The sequence below is a fragment of the Juglans regia genome, chromosome 12 (genome assembly GCF_001411555.2).
Source record: "Juglans regia cultivar Chandler chromosome 12, Walnut 2.0, whole genome shotgun sequence".
In the NCBI taxonomy this organism is placed as follows: Eukaryota; Viridiplantae; Streptophyta; class Magnoliopsida; order Fagales; family Juglandaceae; genus Juglans; species Juglans regia.
In genome coordinates, this window is record NC_049912.1 from 21,585,722 (window position 1) to 21,608,615 (window position 22,894).

The window sequence follows — 22,894 nt, forward strand, 5'->3', positions numbered from 1 at the left end:
TTTTTTTTTTTTTTTTTTTGGGGGGGGGGGGGGGGTGTATAAATTATTGGTCTCCTCCTGTTGCCTCCAAACCCACTAAAACAAGGTAGGGAAAGAGAAGAGCTTTACATCTATGTGGCATCTTGCATGATTTTTTTCCTGGACTTCAATATCTCCTACATTGGCTGCTAGGTCAAAATTTGTTTCTGCCACTGATTCTCAAATTCATCTAAGGTTTCCAACTCCTGCAACCAATCCTGATTCTGAAGTTGTGGCAACCAAGCGCACCAGCTCCCCTGCTCTCAAAAGAACAAGGTCACCTTCTTCACTTCCTAGCGGTCAACTCTTTCCAGAAAATTCCTTTTCCACCCAAGATGATACTGAACGGTAAAATATTTGGTGGATTGGTTCTGTTTATTGCCTATATTAGTCGTGCTTTATTGCAAGACTTAAAATTATTTTCTCTAATCTTTTGATGTAATCTGAAGAGAGATGGAAGCCAAGGCAAAGCGATTGGCCCGTTTCAAGGTTGAATTAAGTCAAAATGTGCAAGGCAATCCTGATTTTGCAGACCAACTAGATTCTGCAAATAGAAATGAAGAGACTATAGCAGAGAGGAAAAAATATGCTGGAAACCAGTCTGCAGAACTGACAGGGGATTTCTCCCATGCCCATGTTTTATCTGATTTTGATGGCCATGAACCATCTACTATTATTATTGGAATGTGTCCAGACATGTGTCCGGGTATGTCTCTCAACCACTTTATCCATGAGCGAAGTTATGATTCAAGTAATTCAAATGCAATCATTTTGTAGAATTTGGACTTGCATTTCATTTTTTTGGTGAAGAAGAAACTAAAGATTTATGAGAAAAAAAAAATGAAGAAGTTTAAGACATTTTTACTTTGAGTTTGTGTTATATCAGATTCTTTAGTAACTCAAACTGACTACTTATCCTCTCTTGTGTGGAAGTTGTGAGAGGCCCAATTCTGAAAGTTTGACTTTTAATATTATTAGGAATTTGCTTTATTTTACAGAGTCAGAAAGGGCAGAACGTGAAAGAAAGGGAGATCTAGACCAGTATGAACGAGTGGGTGGCGATAGAAACCAAACCAGCAAATCCCTTGCTGTAAAGAAGGTAGTTTTTGGATCATCTTGGGATTTTTCAAATCAGGAAGCTGTTATCATTTTGTGGAAATTGCTCTAGACCATACTTCATTGATGAGATGTTCTTGTGCTCTTCTTCTGCAGTATACTAGGACAGCTGAGAGGGAGGCGAGTTTGATACGTCCCATGCCAATCCTGCAGGAAACAATTGATTATCTGCTTAATTTGCTAGATCAGCCATATGATGACAGGTTTCTTGGCATATATAACTTCTTGTGGGATAGGATGAGGGCAATCCGAATGGACCTGAGGATGCAGCACATTTTCGACCACGGGGCTATTCTTATGCTGGAGCAGATGGTATAATCCTCAATCTGATATCTTCTTTCCTATTATATAATATGTAGTATGTAAATGGTGTTTGTTTCATATTTTACCTTTTTTAAATGTTTTCTTTTTGGATCACCTTTAGAATATCATACTTGCCTCTGGGTGGGGGTTCAGGGAGGCAAGCTTGGGCTGACCTTGTTAAAAGAAGTTAATGACAAAATCATCCACCAGATTGAAAACTAATTGAATTAGTAGTTATTCTTCTGGTGGTGATACATTTACTAGTCATTTTGTTTATAGACAGTTGTTGATGCATGTAGATAATTTTGTCTGTATGTAGGTAAAATTGGAAGTGTGATACCCCATATGATTAGGATAATGGTTGGTGGTGAATGAGATCTCACATTGCTTGGGAATGAAAAGTTCTTGCTCTTTATAAGGTTCCAATCGGGGTCCAATTGTATAATTGACTAGTCTTTTTGGAGTATAAGCCATGTGGTTTGGGCCTTCCATTGGGGCATTACAGGAAGCACCCACTATCCTCATGTAATAGACAGTTGCAAATCATTTTGTTTTACTTGGTTTTGTTGGTGGATGTGTATTTTTTTTCCCAACATGCAAAACTTAATCTTCATTCTGAAGAGTAATTTGTTTGCATATTGCTGTGGATTTTAGATAAGACTTCACATAATTGCGATGCATGAATTATGTGAACACACCAAAGGAGAAGGCTTTTCTGAGGGATTTGATGCACACCTCAACATTGAACAGATGAATAAAACATCAGTTGAGTTGTTCCAAATCTATGATGATCACAGAAAGAAAGGCATAAGTGTGCCAACAGAAAAAGAGTTCCGGGGTTATTATGCACTTCTCAAACTGGACAAACATCCTGGATATAAAGTATGGCTTCTGCAGAATCACGTTGATTGTACAGGTTTCAGTTTTATTGTTGTCTGTCAAAATAATCTATTCCTGCTAGGTTGAAGCAGCAGAGCTCTCGCTCGATCTTGCAAAAATGACTCCAGAGATAAGACAGACTCCAGAAGTGCTATTTGCCCGTGATGTGGCAAGGTTGTCCCTTCCCTTCCGATTTATTTTCAGGTTACAGTGTTAATCACGTTCTAATGGTTATTTGATTTGTTCTTCCAGATCTTGCAGAACAGGTAATTTTATTGCCTTCTTCCGGCTTGCTAGAAGGGCGAGTTACCTTCAAGCATGCCTTATGCATGCTCACTTCGCAAAGGTCTGAGTAACTATTGCTTCTCGGTTAGTGCATACTGTAGCAAATTGCTGAATCTATTTCTGAATTTTTTGCCTGTGCTAAATCTATAAACTAGTTCCCTGTAAACAATGTATTTAAGTTTCTTGTGTAGAAATCTCTGGACTATGAAAAGCATGCATGTGCTCCTGCCATGTTTCTTGGAATTGAAAGCAATGCAATTAAATTAGAATCCCTTTCTTAGTCATTTAAGCTATAATATTTACAGATTATATAAATTCACTTAACCATGTGGCACTGCCTCTTGAGGTCACTCGCTTATACAATAAATGCAAAAAAATGGCATGAGCCACAATGAAAAAGAGTAATAAAGTTAATTTAGCACTATTTACTTTTCTTATTTGATTGTGTTTTGCGTTTTGGTAAATATGGTATATGCATAGGTTTTTGTCTGATTTATTTGTGTTATTACATTTTTCCTTTCTTTTGTATGCATTTTTGTGTTTCTTTTTTTCTAAAGAAAGGACAAAGAAAAACTCGTGTTTGATTAACGTGTACTTCAATAGAACATTTTTGGACTATATTACAGCTAAAGCAAACGACGTGTATTACCAAACTTGCCTGCTATTGCTTTCAAAAATATTTTCATGATGGCTTGAGAAGTTTCCGAGCTATAGACTATATATTTCTGCTGGGTGCTAATTACAATTTATTGGCTTTTTTTGGGATCTTTTCCTTTACTTTTGTAGATAGCAAAGTGACTCTAACTTATTCTAAAATTAGCTGTTGATAATTCGGATTTATTCATTCACTGCATTTTTTTGGTAGCTATGTATGCATATGGAATTCCATGTGCAAAAACATTTGTGGATGTGGATGTACATGATGTTAATGTTGTCTTGTATTATGCTGTTTTGACCAGCTACGCACCCTGGCACTTGCTTCTCTACACTCGGGACTACAGAATAACCAAGGTCTCCCTGTTTCCCATGTTGCTAAGTGGCTTGGGATGGAGGTGCTTATCTTAGCTTGATGCGTGTTACATTCTATTGATTTTTTTCCTATTATTTTATGTATTTTCTTTTCATGGAGGAGATCTGCAGTTTCCCCTTGTCTTACTGTTATGCTTTGTTGATGAAATTAGGAAGAGGACATTGAAAGTCTCTTACAGTATCATGGGTTCTCAATAAAGGTATTTGAGGAGCCTTATATGATGAAGGAAGGCCCATTTCTCAATCGGGATAAGGACTATCCTACCAAGTGTTCTGAACTTGTTTATTTGAAAAGGTCAGGGAGTATAGTTGAGGATGTTTTACCTCCAACGCAAGCCATATCATTACCTGCTGAAGCTGTATCTATCCCTTCTGATGAAAGGGAAAGTTCTGTCTGTACAAGTAATGAAGAAATGGCTGATCTTGAAACCTTTTCATCCTCAACTGATAGCCAACAACGGCAGCCAGTAATCATCTCTCCAACAGTTACCAAACAGAGTCAAAATGACCATCAGGCAGCTGGAGCCTCTAATCCGCCTTGGGGTTTTTCGTTATCCCACAGTTCCCCTAAATCCCAGCTTGCTAAAGTTGAAATTGTAGCAAAACAAAATTTTGATGATCTTTTCAGAAACTCCCTTGAAAGAAACATGCATTTTCAGAAGGAAGCAATGACGCTGCAGGATGTGTCAAAAACAGCTGTCAAAGAGAGATACTCGGATGGCAAAAAGGATTGTGAGGTGGAAAAAATTGGCCCCCCAAGCGTGGTTATTAATCGTTTGGAAGATGCAGAACCTTCAGATATTCATAAAGAAAATACTTATCAAAATGACATTCATAAAGAAAATGATGTTAGCACAGTTCCGGCAAATGATCATGCGGAAGAAACTGCTGAGGCAAAACTCAAGTTGTTCTTAAGGTTTTCAAGCTTCTTCTACTGCTATTGGTTGTTTATGGAGGTCATTTTTCCACGGGCCTTAGTCTTGCATTTCTTTGTTGTCAGGTTATGGAAGCGGCGTTGTGCAAAGCGACGGTTGTTCCGCAAACAAATGCAGGTAGCAGCAAGTGCTGCATTAGACTCATTATCATTGGGGCCGCCAATTCAACAGAAAAAGGAGGTTAGTTTTAGAATTTTTTAAATTTATATACTCATCTTGTCATGGTTGCCTGACTACCAGTTTATTCTTCATGCTTTATTTAAAAAAAAAAACTACTCGAGGAAGAAATCCCTTCAACTTCCTCTTGGCGCATCACCTTTTGGGTTCAAGTTTCTTTTTCCTAGTCTTGTTGAACAGAGTAGAGAGTGTTTCTTGAGCTGTCAATATCTTCCCATATCACCATTTACAATGCAAACTTAGCTAACGATTAGAAAAAAAATCCTACCACCCCTGTTCCTTCTTTCCAGTTTTTTCATTTTGGTATATGCTACCGAATTAAATGTAACCATCTCCCATTATTGAATCTCGCATGATTTATCTAACAATGTATTGTGCATCTTACATGAATGACAAGAATACTACGTAAGTATATTTTCGTTACTGATAAAAGAATTACTTAAAAAACAGTATTTCTAAATAATTGACTTCACTTACTGAGGTATAACTCTTGTCAATGGTTTCTGTCTTCCTTGAGTTATTTTGTTTAAGCTGTTCACTTCTTCTATGTAGCAACCGAGCAATTTTGGCGAGTTTGACATTGATCATGTTATGCGGGAGAGACATAAAAAGCATGCAGAATCATGGTCAAGACTTAATGTTTCAGATGTCATAGCTGGTACACTGAGCAAAAGAAATCCAGATGCTAAATGCCTATGCTGGAAAATTATTGTATGTTCTCAGATGAACAACCTGGAAAAAGTTAAATTGGAGCAGAGGAGCCAAGTTGCTTTGCCTGCGGCATGGTTGCTTTCAAAACTCATGCCTTCCAGCAAAAATGAAGATGATAACGATCTGTTGATGTCATCTCCTGGGCTGTCAATATGGAGCAAATGGGTTCCTAGCCGAGATGGTGCATATCAGACCTGCTGCTTGTCTGTTGTCAAGGAAACAGAATTTGATATTCTAGATGAGACAGTATCCGGTGCAAGTGCGGTATTGTTCCTTGTATCTGAAAAGCTCCCATGGAAGCATCAAAGAGTCCGGCTTCAGGACCTTCTAATGTCAATACCTTCTGGTTCTTGCCTGCCCCTTCTGATTTTAAGTTGCTCAAACAAGGAAGAGACTTCAGATTCTTTCTCTATTGTGGCAAATGAATTGGACCTTCATAATATCGACAAGTCAAGGATAAGTAGCTTTCGGGTTGTTTCCCTCATTTTGAATCTCCAGATGGAACACGCAGATGGGTTTTTTAGTGACGAGCAATTAAGGGAAGGACTAAAATGGCTGGCAAGTGAATCACCCCTGCAACCTGCCCTGCATAATTTGAGAACACGAGAACTGGTTCTTTCTCACTTGAATTCTTCATTGGAGGTGCTTGAGAGAAAGAATGATTTTGAAGTGGGTCCTAATAATTGTATCTCTGCCTTCAATGAAGCCCTAGATTGTTCCTTGGGAAAAATCAATGCTACTGCAATCGCAGATCCTATTGGCTGGCCTTGTCCTGAGATTGCTTTGCTGGAGGAGTCTAGTGATGAACGCAGAAGTGTGAAGTGGTACTTACCGAAAATAGGATGGAATTCACTGGGAAAAATTGAACCACTGCTGTGTGCTCTAAGGGACTCTAAACTTCCATCTTTTACTGACGATATATCCTGGTTGGCCAGAGGATCTTATATGGGTAAGGAGATTAAGAACCAGAGATTAATGCTTGAAAATTGCTTGATCAGATACCTGACGCAATCAAGTAAGATGATGAGATATGAGGAGGCAATGAAGGAGGCATCCATAATGCTACAAAAAAGTGCTCGCCTTGAGCTTTATAACTCGAGTTACCGTATTGTTCCAAACTGGGTTATGATTTTCCGCAGAATTTTCAATTGGCGGTTAATGAATTTATCAAGTGGAACCTTCTCCGTGGCCTATGTTTTGGAGTGTCATATAGCTCCTCCTGTTGCGGGAGATGTTGATATGTTGAGGCTTGAAGGGAGTTTAACTTCACCTTATTATACAAGTCATCCATCGCTGGATGAAATAATTGAAGTTGGCTGCAGCCCCTCGTCACCGGGTGGGGGTCAGCCACCGCCAGAGCAGTTACAACCTCTTGCATGGATGCCCTTGCATGGTGAGGTTTGCGAGGCTGCTGAGGATGAAAGGGGTATTAAACAGGATGGCAATTTGGCGATCACCACTGACACGTCTTACAGATTAGACAATACTAGTACTGAAATAATGGTGGGTGGCGAAGCTTCCAAGGAAGCCGAAAATTTAAGCAAGTTACTGGAGCAGTGTGATATAATGCAGAACATGGTAGACAATAAGTTGTCTATTTATTTTTGAGAGGACATAATTACTTGTGTTCAAACAGTATGACGAGATGCAAACGATGAGAGAGAGCGATGGAGGATCTGTAAGAAAAAATAGGCAAGAAAATTTTGTAGGCTATCGTTATTTCCACATTACAGATATGGCAATTTATCTCTCTCTCTCTCTCTCGCACGCGCACATTTTGTCGGTTTTGTGCTGGTCTCCGAGTCAATACTTGGGGTCTTCAACGTAGCAACTATCATGATTTCGGTGCGTCAGTTCAGTGCATTTGACATCTCGCTTGACCGTGGAATGGAGAGACTAAAAAGAGGCAGAAAAGAATCGAGGATTTTATCTACTAGAAAGAAAAGTTGTATATATTACAATGGATCGCATGTTATTCGAAATTAACCACCTTATAAAATGTCGGTAACAAGTATTTCTTTTTACCTCCCTTTTTCTGAAATCGAAGTCATGAAGTCTCAACCTCCTCAAAGAACCTCCTCGAATCTATACAAATTTTACTACCATTTCCTTCCTATTGTGTGGTTAGCAGGTGAAACTACAACTGGAGGGAGAGCATTTTGTTCTCCAGAAGGAATCTAGCAGGGTTGGTTACAAATGGTTTAAATGATTTTTATCAGTACTAGCAAAGAAGCTGTTGCCTGGAGATTAGTGACCAATTATATCCTGTATATAGAGCAAATTAACAGAGAAGCTGTCGCTTGGAGACTGCACGACTTGCCCACATCCTGCTACCAGCCAAAAATAAATTCAGTAATTTTGATAAAAATAGTTGAATTAATGCAATTTATTTGAAATTGCTACGATCAATTTCAGACCAAAAAGAAATAAAAGTAAGAACATGGGTCCCCTCCCCTCTTTGAGACAGTTACTAGTTGTATGTGCTTTAAAATTGATACAACAAATTGTAAAAGGAGACTGATACCTCTAAAGAAAAAAGACAAGGAAGTGTTAGGCTGCTTCCTCAAGGTCATGAATTTCATCACTGGAGAGAGAGAGAGAGAGAGAGAGAGAGAGAGACAGCGCTCAGCAAAATATGGTACATATGGATAGATGTATATTTATACACACACACACACACATATGAGCATAAGAAAATGATCCAAAACAGGGTTGAGAGGCCCACCATTCCAATGACCTTGCACGTTCCAGAGATGGAACAATGATACCTAGGCTTCGATTTGTTGAAACGACATGCTGACAAGGCTGCAGGACCGAGAAGCCGCTTCTTACTGAACGGTATAACTCTGAAACACTTGTAATGGATATTTCAGAAGTTTCTCTTCTGGACCTTGTTGCCCTAATATTGGTCCCATTTGATCCATCGCCATCTAACTATGGTAATTACATTATAAATTAGGTAAACAAGCCAGTCAATGGAAAGTGCAGCTATTTTTTTCCTTTACACAAGGGGCATGGGCAAAGGAAAATAGAGCAGGAGCATGAAGAGGGGGTAGAAAACTTGTGCAACCCCAGCATAGTGTACACAACCAGAACATGAATTGAGCACACGCTGAAAGCAGGAAATTCAGACTGGACAGGCTAGCAAAATGTGCAGGTAGAGTAAGATTTAGTAAAATTCATACATTAGAAAAACCTTTGATCTGGACAATGATGATTGTAATATCATCTGTTCGGGTTTCATGTTCCAACCATTTCTTATACGATTCTCCAGCAATGGCAGAACATGCATCCCGGGGATCTGTATATCTTGCCACCTATATCAACAAATATGTCAGAAAATTTGTTATGGGACTTCTACATAATCAAATTTTGTTGAGTTCTGCATCATATGCCAAAAATATACTAATTTCAGCCAACAAAATAACATCTTTGATGCTAGAATGAGAAACGGTAACAAACTTCAACTTCAGCACTTATTAGGAAACAGATATTATTGCATCCCCAAATTACTCAAAATTATAGTTTATAACAAATGGACGTGGGTCTAAAACCTGAAAAGAGAAAGTTGGGAACTGTTTTTCTCTTGCACTATTTAGAGACTGGTGAAGGTGTAAGGAAAAGGTCAGGTCTAATGGTAGCACAGAGCCATCTGATGAGCAGAAAGGTCCATAAGTGAAGATAAGTGCCATTTTACAGTGAAGAATTTGAAACACTTCAGAAGAACTTCACTATTGAATTCCATTTTGTTTTGGAGCACATAGCGATGCCAAAAGGAAAACTTAGAGAGACCTCAAGATGTTGATTTGGAGACCAGTCTCAACAACCATGCTTCGTTGTAATGCATGCCAAAAGAAACTTTCCATATATATATATATATATACACACACACATATATATATAGGTAATTAAACAAGAAGAAATACCATTTTCAACTCCATTCACTAAAAATGCCATTTACAATAGAATATTCTGATGGGTAAGTAGCTTCTTCTATACATATGCATTTATATGCAGAAGGGGATGATAAGAAATCTTAATAAATATCATGCAGCTCCACAAACATAAACCGATACACTGAAACAAAAAATATTATGCAGTAAGAGAAACAAGTCTACCTTCCTAATTGCATGCCATTGACAATCACATAAAATAAGAAATGTTAAAAATTCGCATGCTTAGTCGAATTGCCATATCAAATGAAATTCAATAGATTGGATATCATCAAGAGAAGGGGCAAAAAAATTACAAGTCTAGTTGTTAAAGTCATTCTAGAATATGATCGTGAGTAAAGTAATACCATATTAACAACTGCTCGGCTGGAGAGGAACTGAAAAACGCCATCGCTTGCAACAACAAAAAACAGATGGTTAGCTGTAAGCTGAACAACCGACACCTCCGGATCAGCCACCACACCAATCTGCTCAGCTGTCCAATCTCCTACGCTCCTCGTGAATGCAGTTCCCGGATACGTCTCATTCTGTTCCCACAACCTTGGAGGATCGCAGCCTTGAGATTCTTCATCACCCCACGTCTGAATATTTGGATCCGAAAACCCCTCCACTTGATCAACAGTTAAAACCCGGGCCCCACTTTGCTTCACTCTCTCGTACTCATCTTTCCTAAACGGCGTCTGATCGTTTGATAAGTCCTCGGCTACGATCCGATTCCCGTGTTTCACCGCAATCACGGCCCTCGAATCGCCCACATTCGCCACGAAAAGTCTATCCCCAACAACAAGCACCGTGATCGCGGTGGTACCGCTCAATGAATCATCAATGTCGCTAACGTGTAACTCACGATTAGTAGCCAGAAACGCCAAGTTAAAAGCTTTGACGGGGTCATCCGAGAATGACGGGTCATCGGCCAGTATTTCTACCAACCTATCCTTGACGAAATTCGAACACTCTGTACCATAATGACCGTGACCATCAAATACACCAAAGAAATGGATATTTGGGTTACCTTGAATCTGTGTCCTGATGCAGAAACTATCTTGGTTTTGTTTATCCGGCGAGTCCGGGTAGTAACCACGTTGCGTGAGAACCGAGTACTCCAGATGAAAGTTGTGCGAAGGAACAGAGACAGACTCCAAGGGTATCTGTGTGAGTATGTGTTTGCCTTGCACACTGTACGGAGTTGCTTCGCGGTACTCCCGGGACTCTCCGTCCGATGTTGGCTGGCAAGGGCTACAGCACTTGCCGTTGACGCATCCCATGGTTCAAGAGAGAATTTTAAGGACCAAAACCAAGAAATTCAAGAGTGTTTTGAGAGAAGTCCTAAAAGAAACATAGAATGATCGGAACCAAGAGGCTGAGGATGCTTAATTCTTGGTCGAAATGGTAAAATGGGTACCCCGGAAAGTTGAAACTGTTGGCAAAACCCATGCTTAATAAAAGGAATTTGAGGAACAGGGAACAAAACGGCAGTAGCAAGCTAATCGCTTCAAGAAGAAACGAATTTCGAGAACCAAATCTTCAAGAAGTACCAAGAAGCAAGAAAAGGATGAGACATTTTGGTACAGAGCAGAATATGGCTTCTTCCTTTGCCCGAAGAAAATGTGCTGTGGGGGGGATTTTTCCAAAAGAATCTTACCTTTTCTTGGGTATTAGACCAGAGGAAGGACTCAAGACAGAACATCAAAAAGTGAAAATGATTAAAGAAATAGACCCTGAATCGGACACAGAAACGGCCCAAAATCTCAATACAAAGTCTCTGATTGCGTAACATAATCGTACTGGGAAAGAGAGACAAGATAGGTTTGCATGGCTGGGTTTGTCTTGGGTTTGATTGCGTATTTTTTAATAATATTATAATTTTTATTTTATTTTTTAAAAACATTTTAAATTATTAAAAATATCTATATAAAAAAAATTAAAAAAAACACATAAAAAAAACATTAGAGTGCAGCGGGAGCCCAGCAGAAGATCTAGCATTTTCCTTTAAAGAAATAGATCGCAACTATTTCTCATCTGAGTGGCATTTTCCCAGGAAGCAAAACATCTCTTCGGAGCGAGAATTTTGATATGAATTTCGACACGCTCCCAAGAGATTCTTCTCAGGTTACTGTACAGAGTATGCCGTTGCAACAAAGGCTTTCTATTTCACTATGGCTTGATTGTCCTAAATAACATAGCATACCCACCCGTTATATCTCATAGAAATATTATTGGTAGAAGTCACTATTCATAGCAGTCATTTTTACATACATTATGTGTTAAAATCTATACATGTTTGTTAAATTTAAAATTAGACATAGATGAGAGAGATGATGAGAAAGAGAGAGAGCAGAGATGAGATAGAGAGCAGAGAGGAGAGAGAGAGAGAGAGAGAGAGAGAGAGAGCGGAGATGAGAGAGAGCGAGATGAGAGAGAGAGCGAGAAGAGATAGAGCAGAGATGAGAGAGAGTGAGAGCAAAGATGAGAGAGAAAGAGAGAGAGCGAGACGAGAGAGAGAGCAGAGATGAGAGAGAGAGAGAGAAATGAGAGAGAGCAGAGACGATGAGAGAGAGAGACGCTGGTGAGAGAGATATGAGAGAGAGAAGCCGCTACCTTTGAAGGAAGGAAAAAAAAAAAGTAGATGAGAGACATCCACGTAGTGTGTGCATTGTGTGCACCACTACAGTGGATACTCTCCAGCACTTCTCTATTTCAGAATACATACTTAAAAATAATAATATTTTTATAAAATGATATTATTTTTATTAAATACTTTATAAATATATATACATTTTATTTTAAAATATAATTATGTTTAAGTATTATAAAAAATTAACGTATATTTATATTTTTTCAAATAATATATCTAGCAGTTGCAATGCTTTTGATTTCACGTTACAAGTCAATACTCAGAAATTCCTAATTTCCCAAATCCAGTGGAATGTAATTATGTATTCTTACTACTTAATAGTAAATATATATCTCTATAAAAAAAAAAAAAAATAGTACATACATATCAAGTAGGTTTGCTTGTGGCTCTTATTTGTTTCGGGGGTTTAGAGAGGGCCAAATAAAACTAAAACTATAATAAAATATTTTTTGTTCTATTTCTATACAATTTTTCCTACGATATAAAACAATATGATAGTAAAATTTAAAATAAAAATAAAATACGTTTAATATAAACAATGTATTAAAAAAGTATATGATATGTAAAAAACAATATATCATTGAAATAACATAAAGACACTTATACAAATATATCAAACAAAAGAAACATAGAGTGTCTAAAATTGCAAGTTGCATTATTTTAAAGAAATAAAATCATCAAGTATTGAATTTAAATCAAAATTTTTAGTTATTTCACTTTCATAATTGAAAATGTCCATTCACTAGTCATTATAGATATTGGAAGAGTCAAAACAAGACAAATCATTCTATCAATAAGATAGTATGTATTTGATTTCTTTGTCTCCACCAATCCTCGACATAAATATGCAATAGATGACAAATTCTAAAACTTCGGATTAGTAAGCACATCAGCTTCAAATTATTTCAATTGAAACCTTAAATTAATTTTCTCGTTTTAAAAAATTAAGATGATGATACTTTTCCGCAAGACAATAGATATTATCAATATTAAATGATTTATAAGTATCATTTGGATCCAAAACTGAGCTAAGGGTTAAAAGCTTTGTCACTCCATCACCAAATTTATTGTCAAGCTCTTGCATTTGAAAATCTATAGTAGCATTAAATATTTCAAAATGATAATGATGTTCTATCATAATGTGATCTCGTTGATGGTGACCATGACCTTGTACATAACGAGAGCTCAATTATGGAATGTCAATATCAAATTTCTTGGAGAAAGATACAACATTTTCAAGTAGATTTTTCCAACATTCATTTCTTAACTTTTGAATGAGTCATTTTGTAGTAGAAATCATATTCATGGAATTTAAGATGCCTTGAGATTTTTGCTGTAACACTTGACTAAAAACTATAGTAATACCCATGATTTTTTTTTATTAAATGTAAAATAAATATAAATTGAAATGATGTAATCATTTTATATGCAGTATTCACATCCTCGCGTTGAAACTAAGTAGATCTTTCTTTTATTATGTTTTCAAGCACTGAGCAAGTAGCTCCAAACATTCGTAGTAGATTGCAAATAGAATAAAAATGAGAACCCCAACGAGAATCATCGGCTCGTTTGATAGTGCCAATTTGGTTAGCTCCTTTTTCATTTTCAAGTTCATCAATAGCTATCATATGTACAATTTGTGTTGCCTAAACAACTTGTAGTTCAACATGACATTTACATGAAGCGTCCACCTCATTGATGATGAAATTTAAATTTGAGAAAAACTCATGAATATAAACCACCTCTCTAGATGCAGCAACTAATGCTAACTGTAATCGGTGAACAAAACAATGAACATAGTATGTATATGGACAATCTTTAAGAAATAATGATTACAATCATTTCCATTCACCACGCATATTATTAGCACCATCATATCCTTGCCCATAAATATTTTGAATATCATAACAATGATGAGAAAGAATTGTAGATATTTCATTCTTTAAACTTAATGCCGATGTATCTTTAACATGTACAAGATCAAAAAATCGTTCTTGTATAAAATCATCATCATCAACAAATCTCAAGATTATAGTCATTTGCTTCCTCTTAGGCTCATCTTGTGTCTCATCAACAATAAAGCAAAATTTAGAATTTTCAACATTTTCACGAATTTTGTTTCACACTTACTTTGCAAGAACTTGCAAAATCTCTTTTTTAATTTTGGGTGAAGTATACTTAGAAGATTTATGAGCATTCTCCAAAACAAGTTTTCCAACTTTGTCATTATACGAAGTCAATAGTTTAAGCATCTTAAATCCTCACAAAATTTCATAACATTATTATGACAAGAGCAATGATCCTCCCAATATGATTCAAAAAGGTACAATGTTTTCTAACATTAATTTTCTTTTAACTTCTAAATCCTACGATAGTAAGTACATCCCATCTAGAACGTCGAAATACTTTCATTATAAAAAAATAACAAGGTAAACAATATGTAGCATCATTTGATGGAGAATACTCTAGCCAAGATGCAAATTATACAAACCAAGAAACTTGAAAGCAACGAGTATGCTTTTCAGAACCAGAAAATGGATATTTTGAGAGACGTATTTGATATTGACCCATTTTCAAGTAAGCTCTTATTATTTCATCACGTTGATTGACTAGATAGTCCTACATAGAAGAACGTAATCCTAAATCTCGTTGTAGAGAAGATATATTAATCTCTTTAGAATCAAATGTTGACGATGTAAAATGAATCTCTTCAGACTCCACAATTGGAGAGTTAAGATCCGGATTTTCCTCAGGTTCAATTGTTATAATTTTAGAAGAATTTTCTGGAATATCAACTTATTTTATTTTGAAGAATAAGTCGATAGTTTTTTATTTAGACATAATTCATGAATCTAAATTTAAAATCAAATTGAAACATATAAAATAAAGTTAGATATATATATATATATATATATATATATGAATTCAATTACTCATGAAACATGAATTTAAAGTTAATCTTTAAGAACAAAATAAATAACCATTCAATAAACATAATTGTATATAAGCCAAACCAAGTAGTATTCAATCTATTTAAAAAAGAAAAAGAAAAATTGTAAACAAAAATATAATTGCATCAGTACATGAAAGAAGGGGAAAAGTGAAAAAAAAAAACTTCAAAAACATTACATCAATAGATTTAATACAATTATATATGTGAAAGAAGAAGAAAATGTAAAAAAAAAAAATGGAACAAAAAAAAATAGAGAAAAGTCAAACCATGTATGCAGTGGCAAAACTATCACTATGTATGTAGGCAACTAGGCTATTACAATGTTACTGTTACTGTAGTTTGTAAAAGAGCTGCAATCTGCACCAAAAATTCGCTTCAAGACACACGTAATTGCACCCATGATCAAAAGTCCTCATTTTTTGCCTTTTGGCAAATGGTAAGGACAAGAAACTGCATAATTGTAGGCGGTAGCGGGCAGAAGAGAAGAAAACATCCGACTTCCTTTTTTTTTTTATTGATAGTAAAAATGTGTCATCATGTTACTAGATCATTTTATTTTACTCGAGATGTATTTTATTTATTTTATTTTTAAATCGGATTAAATTGTTTTAAATTGGACTTATAAGTATTAATTTATAAGATCAAAATAATTTTGTAGATGGGGGCCAAGATAATTTTTTAGAGAGAGGACCAACAGAAGATGAGATTAATATCATCCTATTAAATCATAAAAAATTAACATGTATTTTTTTTTTAAACTATGGGGGGGAGGCTCCTGCCCCCTTTATAGTTCCTGTTTAGCTTGTCTACTAGTTCTGCTATTAAAGAACGATGGACAGTATTCTTAGTTTTTATTATAAATGCCATTATTGTATGTTTCACTTTCACTAGCCTACATGTCTTGCAAGCAAGTGAGCTAGCTCATCACCTTGTCTTTCAATATAGAGCACTTCATAATCCTCAAACTGCTTTAAAAGAAGCTAAATTTCTGCAATCAAAGGCCTCAATTTTGATAAATTAGATTCCCTTGATCAAATAGCTTCAATAACATTCAATGAATCAAGTTGTCATAGCTTCAATATTGTCCACTCCAACCACTCCTACTTCTTTTCTACACAAGCCGATAAAATTCACATTTGTCGTCACTTAGAAACTTTACCTTTATTTTATTCTAAAAATTTTATATGCAGTCATTTTTATGTATTTCTTACGTACTCTACAAATATGATTGGCTGCGTCACTTTTTTTTAATACAAAATAATTGATTTGGCCAATCACATCAGTTGAATGCGTAAAGAGTAATACGTAAAAGTGACTGTATGTAACATAACTCATTTTATTCAACTTTGTTCATTAAAATATTTTGAGTACAATAAAGCAAATAGAGAGATGTCTCTTAAGAACGTGTATCCAAAGAAACTAAAAACTAAAAATGCTTTTGTAGAGAGGCTTTTTCTTGCTTTAAAATGGGCAACGTTAACATACTGCGAGAGAGGTTAGAAGTTGAGGTGATTTTAGATGATCTGAGTTGATTTATAAATAATAATATTTTATGAATCTCATTTAGATGTATTTGAATGCAAACAAATTGATATATATTTAAATGTACAAAATAAATTAGATGAGTTTAACTTTTTTATAAAAAATTAAAAAAGTATTAGATTTTATTAATAATTTATTTAAAATAGATTGAGGTTATATTGACATTGAAATATAGCCTTACTCAGCAACCATCCCATCAACATTTCCATTAGCTTTCTTGCTTTTGCATCCTCCCACTCTTTAACGTTTTGATCTAACTGAAAAAGCATTCTACAGCATGAGAAGTTTTTTAAAGTGGTTGGGATTAGTTTAGAATTTATTTATTTATATTCCACTTTTGGAATTTGAGTGATAAAACAAATCTATTGTCATCCATGAGTCTTATATTATTATATATTTAATTAATATATATATATATATATATTGCAATACTTATTTCTATTATTTCTTTCATTTTAAATCAAAATATTTCGGACAAAGATTTTAAAGGGAACGGAGATTTTCTGGAATTGTACGATCAAATTAGATTGCCAAATTTTGTAAAAAAGTAGACACTATGGACCTACAATATTTATATTAACATTTTAATATTGTATCTATCTATCTATCTTTCTAATTTTTAATTGGACCACATGAATTAGAGATGATTGTAATTGTTCTAAGAAATCAGTCACATAATAATTTATTAGTTTAATTTGCAATTCAACTCCAAATTATGAGTGTCAATATGTTATACAACCCGTTAACCTAACATAAATACGATGCAAAATTAGTGGGTTTGGATTTGATGTTAACGAATTCGGATCAAAACGGACTAACTCTTAAGACACACGCGATTCATTAATGGGCCACTAATAGATCTGACCGTTTAGACCTGTTTAATTTTTTACTCAAAATTATAATTATATAATTTTTAACCTAAAAATAAAAATACCTTAATCCTATTTTGTATTTCCTAACTCTCTCCCAGACCCTCACTCTTTCTCAATTCTCAATTGAGTCAGTTCTTACAAGACACTACCGCCTCTCACACTTCTTCTGGATTGTAATTTTGGTGTTTTTATTGTTTAGATTGTAATTTTAGACTTATGTAATTAGTTTCATATTTTTGGAAGATATTGCGATTTTAACTTTTATGTGAAATTATATTAATCAGTTCAAATGAATTAGTTAGGTTAATTCAACCCATTTACATAAACGGGTTGACATGGATCGAAACGGGTCATCTTGTGTCGATATATTTTTAATTAATTCATATAAACAGGTCGTGTCGTGTCAATCCGTTATTTTAATGGATCGTGTTAAGGTTAAGAAATCTGACCCGTTAAGCTTAAGAAAAATGCTTCTTGCAACCGACTTGTGCAACCGGTGGGAAATCTCCACGTCATTGATGAAACGCTGTGTTTTATTTTTACATTGCAAGAGGTAGGAAGAATAAAATCCTTCTAACACACTGGCAAAATTTCATCTTTTTCTCCACGAAGCCACAGACGGCCACTCCCCCCCTTCGTCTTCTCCACGAACCAACGAAGCCACAACCACTCCTCAAGAGGCACTTCCACTTGTCGACTAAAGTTGGCAACGAAGATGATGATGAAGTTTCAAGCATCAAATCTTCCTCAATCGCAATTTGTTTTTACTCTATGTGCCATGCCCATTGACGACTCCTCCGACTGGATGACCTCCACCACCATCAATGGAAAGCAACAAACTGGGTCTCTTTCCAAACAGATTCGAGTTTCTGCTACGATCTCTTTCCACCATCAACGTCGCAGTGCTCTTCTCCTCCACTTTCCATCGCCGGCATCCTCCACCATCGACAGAATAGGTAGGGAAAATAAAAAACTGAACAAAATCAAAATGGGTCTCTTTCCAAACAGATTCGAAAAAATTCATCAAACTCGACTAAAAACTTCCAGAAATGCAAACCATGAAGAAGGAAATAAATATGTTACATTAGCAAAATCATAGGAACCACATACAGATTAACATACCATCACCACCGAGCAACCAAATGCTACGAAATGAAATTAATTGTCGCTGAAATTGTCAATTCAATTTTCCAGTGAAAGCTGGAAACAAATACCTAGTTCTACAAGTTCTTCAATTCAAAACAAATACCCAGAGGAAAAAAAATTCTATCACTCACTCGAAATGACCTTTAGCTTATTAGAGAAGAGTCACATGGGCTAAGAAACTGGCACAATTGCTTTTTCTTTAATAGGTGGGTGTGAAAAGTTTCCACTACATCTACTATGATGTTTTAATGGCTTCAAGAAATGAAATTAGGGCTCTGAGTTGCTTCGGATGGAGCTAGACGGTGAAGAAGATGAAGATGGAGTGATTGGAGTAGGTCCCATGGCATTGTACGTGTACCGAAAGATAAAAGAGAGGGAAAGAGTGGTGGGTCCCTCCCTTTTTGGGTGGGTCTCTCCTTTTTTTTTTTTAATCCAAAAAATGAAATAAATAATAAAAAAACAACCGGTTGCATCGCGATTTTCATAGCCGGTTGTACCTAGCATTGTTGTAAGCTTAATGGGTCATATTCAAATGAACCTATAACGTATAATATACACAATACGAACACGATACGAACACAACTCGTTAACATGATTTGCCACCTTTACTCAAAGTTAAAAGGCTACTTTGGCTTAAAACTAATTAAATAGAATTCCTCACACCAGAGGAATAATGTATATATATATTTAAAAATAATCAATAGAATTTTTTAAAATTCACATGTAGCAACCCTGTGGATAGGAATCTCTCTCCCACGTAGTTTTTTTTTTTTTGTTCTCTTAAGAAAAAGGGGAGTCAGGGCGACCAGAGTAGCAACCCTCCCTAAACGTGATCATAGGAGCCCCTCTTCACTATTGAATGTCTAGTTTGAACCATAGTTACTATCTCAAGGACGAGGCCGTCACCACAGCACCTTCAAAGTATCCAGCTAGTCCAAAACTTATCTTATGACCCAAAGGTCAGACTTTACTATCATAAGTAATTTCAACTTATGTTCTGACTTTAGCTCCTGACCTCGAAATCATAAAATACCATCTCATACCAATTGAGCTACCATCTTGGTGGTCTCTCCCACGTAGTTTATACTACCTACAGCTTTATTTTATCATTAAAAAAAATGCATTAATATTTGAACAATGATTTTATTTTGCATGTGATTAATAAGAAAAGTATTACGTACACAAATAGATTATATAAAAATAAATTTATAAAGTAATATAGTTTTATATGAATAGTAAAATTTATTTTATAATAAAAATATTTTTATAATTTAACATTTTATATGAAATTATGCATAAGTTTACTGGTAAATATTACGAATAAGAAACTCCTAAAAACTTTGTTACCTGCACACGTGAGGTATCATATCTTCACTTTCGGCAAAGCTGTTGATCTCGTGGTTCTATGAAGTCATTATTCTTCTCATAATTGCACTTAATTCTTATATTAAAGAAAACATGAATGTCTATCAACAAACTGACTTATCGATACATTATCAACATCACTGATTCATTAATGTAGAAGTGATCAGTCGCATCGATCAATGAGTTTGTAAAAAATATTTTTCTTCTTAGCAATAAATATATAAATTAAATAATAAAATTTATATTTTCTCATTAACTAAATTTTTTAAAATGAGTGATAAATTTAGCATTATATCACAATATATAGAGATAATTTTGAGTTCAATTTCGATTCTATACTCTATTATATCTAATTAAATATTTTACAATATTTTAAATTAGTAGTTTGAGAAATTCACAGGATGCAAGCTGCTTGGGTTTATATATAGGCCCATGATTATTTAAACAAAATTACTTCTTTAGGCATCAAACCTTTACCTCTTGCTTTATTTCTTCTCTTCTTTTTTTGTTATTTATTTTAAGATTTGAACAGACGAAATTAATTAATTAATCAATATGTGGAAACGATTTGACTTATTAATTTATTTGTCTCTAATCTCTAAGTAATTATACGAATTAGCTATGGTTCTCATGGTGTGCCAAAAAAGAATATTATTAGTTATTTTATATTGAGATTTACTATACATCAACTACTATTCACTCTCACACCTCACACATATAGATTTTTCATAGGGTGTGAGAGTGTTTTTCATAGGGTATGACGGTATTTTTCATAGGGTGTGGAGTGTAGGGTGGTAAATATTAGCTGAAAAAAAGAATTTTTCTTCTTCATTTTGTCATCTCTAGTCATCATATATACCGACTAATATTATTCTTATCTTTTAAACTTAACCTCGCATTCTCTGGCCATAAAAAATCTTCCATTCCATTAGAACTTTTGTCTAGTTAATAGCACGAAAAATGAGTATTTGTAACAGATTATTTGTAACAAGAATGACTATTTGAGACAAAAATAGATTCATTTTAATAAGAAATAATCATTTTTGTAAAAAATAGCTGGCAACAAATAAGTAATTTTCTTGAAGTGGCAGCCATGAAAACGTTTAAAAGTATCGAAATTATAATTTTTAAATAAAACTTAAAAAATTAAAATTAAAATTTTTGGAAATTAAAATATTCATATGCTAGTAATAATGATTTCCATATATTTTGTTTCCAAAAACTAAAAAGTAAAAGAAAAAAGAAATTGTAATGCATCAATTTCTACAAAACTTCTACACATGAACCTTTGTTTTTACTTTTGAGGCATGCACAAACAAATTAACAAGGTGCATGGGAAACCAATGAAGGTTGGAACTCTCAACTTGGGTCTGACCAGTGAAAGCGATCATGTCCTTATGACCCAATAGGAGTTTGGATTTATCTCAACTGCGGGCTTAATTCCCTTGAACGGCCAATTGCAACTTCAGGTACTGTACTTTGAGTCGGTTCAGCCTAATCCAAAATGCCATCACGTTTGGATAGCAAAAATAACTCAATACTTTTTAAATATTCTCATACGAATGAAAATATTCCACATGTCAAATATAATAAATTATCTTCATATCAAAGTCTCTCCAAAAATTATTATAATATTTATCACTATTATATATACATAAAAAATAAAATAACTATAATATTTATCACTATTAAATATAAATAAAAAATAAAATCACTATAATATTTATCACTATTATATATAAATAAAAAAATAAAATCATTATAATATTTATCACTATTATATATAAATAAAATCATCATTAAAAAAAATTAATCACTGATGGGATCCACATTTTTTTCAATTATCTATCTAAAAGTCAACAACTCAACATACATCAATTCATACATCCAAACAACTCAAAATATTCTTAATAGGATCCACAAACCCACTTCAATCTCTATTCATAACTATTCACAAACATTCTCAACACTTCTCAAGTATTCTCACTACCCAAACGTAGCTACTTGATTACTGCTAGATATTATTTGCACCCAGTACATAGAATCCGAACCTTAGACTAATTTGGATATAAATCAGACGTCTTGTGTAGTAGATGTAGAACTAGAAGTACTTGAACATCCTCTGTTTTTCGGATTTTATTACCTCCAAAACAACATTGAACAGCATGCATTTTTATTATTTGCTATTCAGTTTATAAATTTGTAAAGCATGGAAATTGTTTGTGAAAATTTAGTATACAGTTAGGGCTAGACTAGTGGAGGGATAATTCATTACACACGTACACTGCTAATTGCATGCATGCAATTGTAGAACACGTCCTGAGATATTCATGTATCCCATGCATGCATGCACGTACTTACGTACGTACGTACGGTAGCCTTTGTTGGCGGTCCTAAGTGCGTTTAGTTGTACGTACTGTTAGGGTGCAGTCAACAGTACTACTACTTATATATGTCCAAGTAGTAATTAAACTCGAGCTATATATATATCAACAACATTAATTGCATGCGATGAAAATTAACAACCGGTTGCTACGCAAATGAATGGTAAATATGCCAACGGCATGTGGCGTGATTGCATAAAGACCGCCCACATCTTTAAAATAGAGATCATGGATTTGACCCCCCGACATCACCTGATGTATAAAAAGAAAAAAGAAAAAAGAATGACAAATATAAATGATCTTTTGGTTGGTATTTTATTTTCTTGTCGTGATAACAGATAAATATTGTTAATGAAAGTAAGGATACTCTTATAGGAAACGTACAGTACCACCCATATATGCAAAAACCAGGATGGATGCATGCATGCACAATGATCAAACTCATGAAATTAAACATGAGGTCATGCATGTCCCATGCATTAAATATTCCCAATTTACTATCTTTAATTCTGATCTCAATTAAGCTTAGCCCTTTTATATATGTTGATCAAGTACTAGTAGTACTACTACTGATCATCCCATGAAGTTGAT

The 22,894-nt window shown here is 34.8% G+C and overlaps 2 protein-coding genes across 4 annotated transcripts; one reads left to right on the forward strand and one right to left on the reverse strand.

The window, feature by feature from the left end:
- The first annotated feature begins 265 nt into the window (after positions 1–265).
- LOC118343958 (SAC3 family protein B-like) lies at positions 266–7,477 on the forward strand. Its single transcript, XM_035683410.1, has 11 exons — positions 266–366; positions 468–724; positions 1,017–1,117; positions 1,231–1,446; positions 2,092–2,319; positions 2,399–2,490; positions 2,569–2,662; positions 3,561–3,653; positions 3,783–4,546; positions 4,631–4,745; positions 5,295–7,477. Exons 2-11 carry the CDS (start codon positions 472–474, stop codon positions 7,059–7,061), a joined length of 3,723 nt encoding a protein of 1,240 aa, XP_035539303.1. The 5' UTR covers positions 266–366; positions 468–471; the 3' UTR covers positions 7,062–7,477.
- A 121-nt stretch (positions 7,478–7,598) lies between these two features.
- On the reverse strand, positions 7,599–11,200 carry LOC109005921 (probable protein phosphatase 2C 35). 3 transcript variants are annotated; one of them, XM_018985013.2, is made up of 5 exons: positions 9,754–11,199; positions 8,639–8,770; positions 8,179–8,387; positions 7,978–8,037; positions 7,599–7,780 (listed from the first exon to the last, which is right to left on the reverse strand). In XM_018985013.2, the coding sequence occupies exons 1-4, from the start codon at positions 10,669–10,671 to the stop codon at positions 8,004–8,006; spliced, it is 1,293 nt and encodes a 430-aa protein (XP_018840558.1). In that variant the 5' UTR covers positions 10,672–11,199; the 3' UTR covers positions 7,599–7,780; positions 7,978–8,003. The 3 variants fall into 3 exon arrangements, with proteins under 3 accessions (XP_018840558.1, XP_035539310.1, XP_035539311.1); XM_035683417.1 differs by lacking the exons at positions 7,599–7,780; positions 7,978–8,037 and having other exon boundaries at positions 8,047–8,387; positions 9,754–11,200; XM_035683418.1 differs by lacking the exons at positions 7,599–7,780; positions 7,978–8,037 and having other exon boundaries at positions 8,304–8,565.
- Between the last annotated feature and the right edge of the window lie 11,694 nt (positions 11,201–22,894).

Coding starts and splice junctions, on each gene's coding strand:
- LOC109005921 (XM_035683417.1), bottom strand. CDS start 10,671: ATGGGATGCGTCAACGGCAAGTGCTGTAGCCCTTGCCAGCCAACATCG. Junction 8,771..9,753: donor GCCGAGCAGTTGTTAATATG/GTATTACTTTAC, acceptor TTGTTGATATAG/GTGGCAAGATATACAGATCC. Junction 8,388..8,638: donor AGATCAAAGGTTTTTCTAAT/GTATGAATTTTA, acceptor TAATTACCATAG/TTAGATGGCGATGGATCAAA.
- LOC118343958 (XM_035683410.1), top strand. CDS start 472: ATGGAAGCCAAGGCAAAGCGATTGGCCCGTTTCAAGGTTGAATTAAGT. Junction 1,118..1,230: donor AATCCCTTGCTGTAAAGAAG/GTAGTTTTTGGA, acceptor CTTCTTCTGCAG/TATACTAGGACAGCTGAGAG. Junction 2,491..2,568: donor TTTGCCCGTGATGTGGCAAG/GTTGTCCCTTCC, acceptor TTGTTCTTCCAG/ATCTTGCAGAACAGGTAATT.